We start from the raw sequence: 8,048 nt of genomic DNA, 5'->3' as shown, positions 1-8,048 counted from the left end.
GTTTTTTAGTGCATGTATATTTTGCAGAATTACAATTTGTTGCTACAACGTAGAGAAAATCAAGCAAAAGCATGAAAAGGTGTAGTTTTAAAAAAATCCAAGTCTGATTAGACTATTTGTTGGTTTGACTTTGATCTGACTTCAACAAATATGCATATTTTCAATACTGTAAATACTATAAATTTTTTTGATATAATTTTCACTTTACCCACTCGGCAGCTACTGCCCAGCTATCAAAAAAAAAAAAAATTTCACTTTACAAAACTAAATTATAACATCGAAAAGGAGAACAGCAACTCCACGAAATTTTTATTCCTCCTTTTCAACGTTGGATCTTTCTCTCTCCCTCATAGTCACATAGTACATTTGTTTAATAATATTTTTTATTTGATTCTTTGAATAAGATCATAATTTTTGAGATTTTCTAAATCACAATCTACCATGAATGCAAATACAATTCTGCAGTATTATGTTTTTTTTTTTTATAGTTTCATAACTATTGACAATTAGTTTTTGGTCTAGTGACAAATGTAATACTTTCTGTTTGCAATGTCGCAAGTTCGAAACCCAGAAAGTGCAATCCTTTGTAAATATTGAATAATTGGGTGGCTTGATCTCCACCTTTACTCAAAAAATAACTATAGGACCGAGGGATAGAACACCTGTGAATTTTTTTTAAAAAATAGTGGTTTCATAGAACCATAGCAAGGAAAACACTCTCCTTGCATTATTGTCCAACCTGTTATTTTTTAGTGCTTGACGAGCTTTTTTTTTTTTTTTTTTTTGTTTCTTATGATGCAACCATTGAAGAGAAGAAATATGTTTTCTTTAAACTAAAATAGGTCTTATTGTTTGTACATCTTTTTTAAAATACTAGTATATACATGTGCGTTGCAACGGGAACATATTATAAGAAAATAAAAAATAACTCATACAAATGACGTATTTTCATAAAAGCTTTAGACTAAATGACATATAACATTTCTTAAATAACATATTAAATGACATCTATATGTAAATAACATTCTTTAAAAAACATATTAAATGACATATTTTATTTTTATTTTTTTGACATATTTACATAAGAAAAATCTAAAATAAAATAACAACAAATAATATTAATATGAAAAAGTAGAAAGAAATAAAGACATTCCAGAGATGATACACATAAGATAGCATCATGGATGTATACAAAACGCATATTATTCATAAATATATTATCCCTATTTATAAATAAATTGTTTGTATTCGTATTCGTTCTAAATCCGTAAAGAAAATGCGGATAAATATACATATTCAATTCTAAATTGTCGAGGCAATGTGAATATTCGACGTTATGAAATTTTATCTGAAGGATGATGTTAAATTGTTTAAAAAAATTATTTGTGCATCTCAAGTTTTAATTTTCACTTTCCATTTTTATTAAATTATCCTCATATTTTATTCTCTTGTCATCTATCATGAACATTAATTAATACACGCATATTTGTTTTATATATTTTTTTTATCATATTTTGGTTATGTTTTGTATCTGTATTGAATCTGTACCCGTCGACAGAGGCAGAGCCAAATAAGAGTTAGAAGTGGGCACACCGGCACATGCCTGCCTATGAGATTTTGTCAAAAGGCTAGCGAAAAATTAGTTATCCGGAATATTCCTGGATATGTCTTAAATCGTTGTCAAAAAGCTTGTAAAATATTATTTATCCCCAAAATAACAGGATATGTCTAAATTATTGTCACACTGATAATTGATAAATGACAAGAGTTCCATGCATGTTTAGCAGCAACACTAAAATTTACTTGACCAAAAGAAAACTTTTCTTACAGGCAGCTACATAAAATTAGGAAAAACAATGCTCAAAACATTAAACTGATCCAGCTAACAAGTAAAAAAGCAAGCACAGTGTCTGTGTATAATGTGCCGTTTATAATTTATTTATGAGCTGCTATCCACAATGCGAACCGGAATAACAGGAATGGAATCCCACCATTCGTGCAAGCGCCTTGCGCCCTGTGGATTGGAAGACATCGACTTGCCTATACCCGTATTTGCCGCAAAAAGTGATGTTATTGCTCCTATCAAGATGTATTTGAACGGTACAACCGCCAGTACCAATGCAACCCCTGTCATCACCCATATCACCTTATCTGTGTGCTGCAACATAAAAGGAAAATAAAAATAAAGACAAATTAAGCCATCTAGATAATGTTCAACTTCCTGTGCTTTATCATCTAAGTAAATGTGGAAATGTCAACGTGACGGGATTAACCAACCTTTGTAGACCTTGATGTGAAAAGGGACCATATTTTCAGAATTGTAATGTTCACCGCCGTCACAATTTTGTGCAATCCTTTCAGGGCCTGTTGTGCTTCTACTACACTCTCCATTGTTGATTTATCTGATGAAGTATCAATCACTACTTCGGAATATCTCTCGCCAATATTTTTCCTTTTAGACCAAATAATTGCTCCAGCTATACCCGCTAATAATGCGGACAGTGCATAGCCAATCCCTTCTCTGTTTCAATAACCACAACAAAATATGTTACTTTAAAATTGAAAAATGAATCCGGGAAAAATAGAAATGAAGTCGACATGATATATAGGGAGAAAGATACATGTATATGGTCACTAGGGTTATGACGAGGAGAAAGCTGGTTCTTGCTGGTCTTTCCCATGAGACTAAACTCTGAAGCCATGATAGGATGATCCTGAACGGGCGAAGAAGATTCTACATACAAAATTTTAGCAAATAATTTAGCGTTTACTGTATAACAATATGAATACTCCAGCCAAAATTAACAATTATGTGCTTTCAGAATACAAATTCGCTAGGACTCTGGTTAGGAGAAAAACAGTGAAAAACTAACAATCAACTTACACTCAATACTTAGAAAGAGTAAAGGATTAATAAATACTCTAATCAGAGAGATAGTTTGTATGTTGTACATTATTTGGTTGATGTCATATGTTTGACAGTGACAGATGTTAATCTTCTAAATATTTCTAATGCCAAAGCAACCTCTGCCAATTTTTTTTAGAGAGAGAGAGAGAGAGAGACTATAAAATTGATACTCACGACAAGAACGAGAAGGCTATCTGCGATTCCTTCATCTTTGACCTCATGCACTGCAGCTTTGGCAATACCAACTTCTAATGCTTCATCTTTAATCTGACCAACTGTTGAGTCCAGCGACTCTGCTTGGTTTCTCTGCTCTTCCTCCAGGACTTGTACTTTATCTTGAGAACTAGATTCAAAGGGATGTGAAATAAGATCTAATCTTTTCAACACATCAGTTGCATCATAAGGGGTAATCATAGAAGTCTGTCTTAAGCTGTTAGCTAGCTCTTCTATTACATAATCCCCTTTTGGCACATCATCATACAGAACAAATATAAGGAAACTATTCGGAGGAGGCGGCGACATTTTTAGCATCTCTCTTGCTGCATGAAGCCTTATAACTCCCAATATGGCACGGGAGTGCATCTCTGACGACTGTAGAGGAGATTCTGAGAAATTGTACATTGAAATAAACCGGTGAAGTAAAATCACCTCCTTTATTAAGGCATGCCATAGGTCACGCCTTGTCGAACCCGTCAACTCTGGAAACTCTATAATCAGAGGCTCTGATCTGCATTCCAGTAACATCATTTTTGTTTCAAAAAAATACTAAATTATGTCCACAATTGGCATTCAGTAAAGAAAAAAATATTACATTTCAGTAGATTGGTACGAAATGGCTTTGTCAAACAAGGGAGCTCCCCAAGGCCCAGTCGAAGCTGCCTTAACCTGATGATCAATATCTGTTCTCCAAAGATTAATTTTCAAGGCAGGTTCGTATGACATGACCCCTGATGCTTCAAAGTAGAGTGCCTTATTTGTTAATGTCAGCCTACCTACACATGCATAAAAGCAACAGCCCGTATTAGTTTTCATGTACCAATAGTCTCCTGAATCCTGATAAATTCTGTTAAAAAAATATACACATTGAAAAATTAATAATAGGATAAAGAAGAGAACCTGGCCAGCTAGATGCACCGGTATGTCGCACCACTTTCTGAGTCTGAGTACTTCCTTCGACATGCAAGATAAACTCATCATCTGCTAGTTCTATTTCTGTTGGTTTAGCTTGTTTTTGTAGATAGTCAATATACCTGATGTATTGAAAACAATGTCCCGACTCAAATAAGGTAAAAGAAGATATTGCTTGGAGAATTTAGACTAGTCGTTGAAAGAAAAATGATAACCAGAAAGAAAAGGTAACAAACTTATCCATTTCTTTGATAAATCGGTCATAAGCTGGGTAATGGAGCCTGTTTGCAGTGGCAGCTGTCAAGTTTTCAAAAGTAAAACGTGCATTGACTATGTCTGATGCCAATGGAAAGAGGGATCCAAACCAAACATATGCATCCTCTCCAACACTTGCCTCTTCACTCACCTATTAAAAAAAATTGTCAGGCTTATATACAATAAGAAAGCATAATAATACACTACATATAAAATAGTTTTAACAATTATTAGTCACTTGAGTTGCTTACAAGGAGCGGCATGATGTCAGAGTAGAACAAGGAGACATCATCGTCATCACTGTCATCCTTCTGATTCTCATTTACTGGAACAACAGAATCAATATTATCTTCGCTTTCCTTTGCAATGCACTCCTGTGATATGTAATACAATCCTCTGGTTACTAAACATGTAGTTTTCACAAATATAAATTAGTAACAAAGTGCTAAACTGCTATATGTGAGTCCCTCGACTCAGTATCTTATCTGAAATGTTTGAATATAGCCTGGAATTGAAATAGAAGTTCGTTAGAACTTCGATAAACTAAATATACTAATTAATTATACATCTGTGCTGCAAGAGCTAAACATATCAATGTGAATTTCCCAGAATCGCAACAACAAGATTTCAGTCGTTGGGCCGACTATCTCTGAAACAGAAGTGATTATATATATATATATATAGAGAGAGAGAGAGAGAGTAAGGCTACCATACATTGCAACGCATATACATTTTTGTACATTGGACTATAAATTACCGGATTCAAAGTTCAAATAACTGATTCAAATCATTTATCTTGTTCTCCATATTAATTAATATGTGTTTGGAGACCAAATTTTACATTTTTTGGAAATTTTTTACTATTTTTTTAGATTTATTAAAAATTATTGTTTTTCAGACAAATCTAGACCATAAAAAACAGGGATTTTCAATAAATCTAAAAAAATAGTAAAAATTTCCAAAAAAAAATATAAAATTTGGTCTCCAAACACATATTAATATGGAGAACAAGATGAAAGGTTTGGATCGGTCATTTGGACTTTGAATCCGGTGATTTATAGTCCAATGTACAAAAATACTTATGCATTGCAATGTATGGTAGCCTTACTCTATATATTTTGTATTTGTGTTAACTAAGAATACTAGATATTATAAGCAAAAACTATGCTTTGAAGCGGCCTCCATCTGTATCGAGGTAATTAATAGGATCCTATACCAGGTCGGAACCCATTGGATCTCTATCCCTTTCTCATCCATCTTAGATTGGACAGAGTTTGAATGATCATTAAGTCAAAAAAAATATATCATTAAATTTTGGCTATTACAAAAAATATGAGGAAATTAGATCCCATACACAAGATCAAAAGGTTGTTTACCGTAGTGCGATGTTTGTCAGGAAGAGGAGTGGGTTTCTCCCATGCAAGCATCATATCATAAGTAAACCGGCTGAACTCTCCATTGTTGATCTTTTCAGAGAGGTTACACGATAAGGGCTCAAGCGCTTTTAAGCTACAAAATTCAACTAGCCTTCTAGAGTAATTATCTACCCCAGGCTCTAGTTCAGATTCGAATTCCTCGACCAGAGATTCTGGTTTTGTGTTCAGTGCCCTTCAAAAAAACACCTTTTCATTTAGTTATGTTCAATATGAAATCTACTCCTAATTAATTTGAGCATAAGGCCCATGTCATAACAAGTTTTCTATTATGGGACTGAGGATGGTCATTTTGGTATGGTACAATTTTACGAGCATCTTAGCTGGCAAAATCAGCTTGTGTTCCTCACAAACAATGCAATAAAACATCTTCTCTATTATTGAATCACTGATGCAATAAAACCAATTGATCAGTAATTAACGCCAAACAGAAGCAAACCAAAGCAAAAGAATGCAAAAAAAATATGATTTGGTAATACGCTAATAATCTAATCACCTTAATTGATAAGGTGCCAAATACCAAAATATGAGACAAATTCTAAGCACGGTGAAACCTTAATTACATAAAACTAATTATATATGGAACCAGTACACTTATGACTATTTTCTCTACTTGTTTCTTGTTCTTTTTTAGTTTGATGAAACTCGGATCTGTACTTGTGAATTAATATTTTCTAAACATTAATTAGTACTTCTCTTTTTTTCTAAACTTGTTCATATTTATAGGAGGATCTTGTACAACTCCATCGCGTTATTTCTAAAACAATGTATGAATACACGCAATAACAATGGTGAATCTAAGATCCAGAGTCTGTGCATATGAGCATGCATGCGTGTGTGTGTGTCTGAGAGAGAGAGAGAGAGAGAGAGATACTGGGCACAGTGGTGAAGCAAAGAGTCGGCAATGGAGGAGAGGAACTTTTTTGGCCGCCTTTCGCCTTCGCCGATAGACGCCATTGTACGAATAGAGTGCGGTGTGCTATTGCCAATACAAATATATGTTTCATATATGTAGGCTTAATAAAAAATATATATGTAGACGTGTGCAACTTCTGAACTAGACACGTAGTCAATTCTATGCACGTGCCTTCCTCTGATTGATGACCATCTGCATGTTGCTGCGGCTGCCTATTTTATTCAAATTTATTAATGCCGATAACATGAATGAAAATTAAAAATGGATAAACTCAAACCGCTATAGTTGGTTGACGCCTTGACGGCTCATTTTCTATTTGGGCGAAATCACAACTCAGAAGAAAGGTTAAATTTGGTAAAAAAAAAAAAAAGAGCTCGGAACGAAGGAACCATCGTTAAGCCCAAATCATTTGGGCCAAATGTGAGAGACCCGCAATTGTTTGACGGGCCTGATTTCAGCATAGACCAGTATGAATCAGATATGAAGTTGTTAATGCATATATTCATATAGCATTTATTTCAGTAGCTACCACAAGTCCATAACTATAAAAGATAACCAATAATCAATTAAAAATTAAAAACAAGTGGTTAAATATTAAAGACGTGATAACTGCCTTCAAACTCAAATCTTCAGGCAAATCTTTCAACTAACAACTTTTGATCAGGACCATATTTTAGAAATGTCGCTGGTGCATTTATAGTTGATGGCCTGGTGCTAGCTGATGCATGCAAGCCTTTAAATCTACGCAGGTAAGTATGTTTTTATACCAAACATATAAAGTCTTTATAAATACTGGATATATCAATTCTTTATGAAGACTTAATAATGACGCTAGTTGTGCCTTAATTAGAATTGGAATTTTTCATAAATGCTCTGTGTCAAAAGTAGTGTAAAATATTAAACAATAATTAATTTTAAATTTTTATTAATCACAATAAAAATTTATACCTAACATATCAAATCTTTATACTCACCCTACAATGTCTTCAAACATAATATATCAAGTATTTTAAAGGTTCAAGTGCAAGTCTTTAAAAAATTCAAAAATGCAGTCTTTATACATATCATATAAAGTCTTTAAATCTAGTATATAAAGCCTTTAAACATGACATATCAAGTTTTTGTAATAACATATCAAGAAGATTTAAAAGAAAAACACAAATATAACTCAAAAGTACTTCATCATTGATTCCATTTAAAAGAGAAAATCGAATAGAAGATATTCGTAATTTTTTATTCGCAAGATTTCTCACATATTGTCGAAAAAAGAAAAATTGATAGGAAAAAAAATGAATAAATGAATCCTTTTTTTTCCTCTAATCAAAATTAGTATACTTTTTTATGTATTATTTGTTAGTTTGTAATAATCTAGAAGTCAATAATACGATAATTTATCATAAAGCTTTGT

At 33.0% G+C, this 8,048-nt stretch overlaps 1 protein-coding gene across 2 annotated transcripts; it reads right to left on the bottom strand.

The window, feature by feature from the left end:
* Positions 1–1,860: 1,860 nt before the first annotated feature.
* Positions 1,861–6,700, bottom strand: LOC144559650 (ArgH (DUF639)). Of its 2 annotated transcripts, XM_078308738.1 has the most exons (10): positions 6,599–6,700; positions 5,668–5,899; positions 4,543–4,665; positions 4,273–4,442; positions 4,025–4,158; positions 3,720–3,900; positions 3,083–3,635; positions 2,622–2,734; positions 2,278–2,521; positions 1,861–2,158 (listed from the first exon to the last, which is right to left on the bottom strand). In XM_078308738.1, exons 1-10 carry the CDS (start codon positions 6,679–6,681, stop codon positions 1,940–1,942), a joined length of 2,052 nt encoding a protein of 683 aa, XP_078164864.1. In that variant the 5' UTR covers positions 6,682–6,700; the 3' UTR covers positions 1,861–1,939. The 2 variants fall into 2 exon arrangements, with proteins under 2 accessions (XP_078164864.1, XP_078164865.1); XM_078308739.1 differs by lacking the exons at positions 5,668–5,899; positions 6,599–6,700 and adding an exon at positions 4,858–4,896.
* Between the last annotated feature and the right edge of the window lie 1,348 nt (positions 6,701–8,048).

Source organism: Carex rostrata, chromosome 9 (genome assembly GCF_964058835.1).
Source record: "Carex rostrata chromosome 9, lpCarRost1.2, whole genome shotgun sequence".
Lineage (NCBI taxonomy): Eukaryota > Viridiplantae > Streptophyta > Magnoliopsida > Poales > Cyperaceae > Carex > Carex rostrata.
Note: the sequence above shows the minus strand (reverse complement) of the source record. Positions and strands in the feature narration are given on the sequence as shown.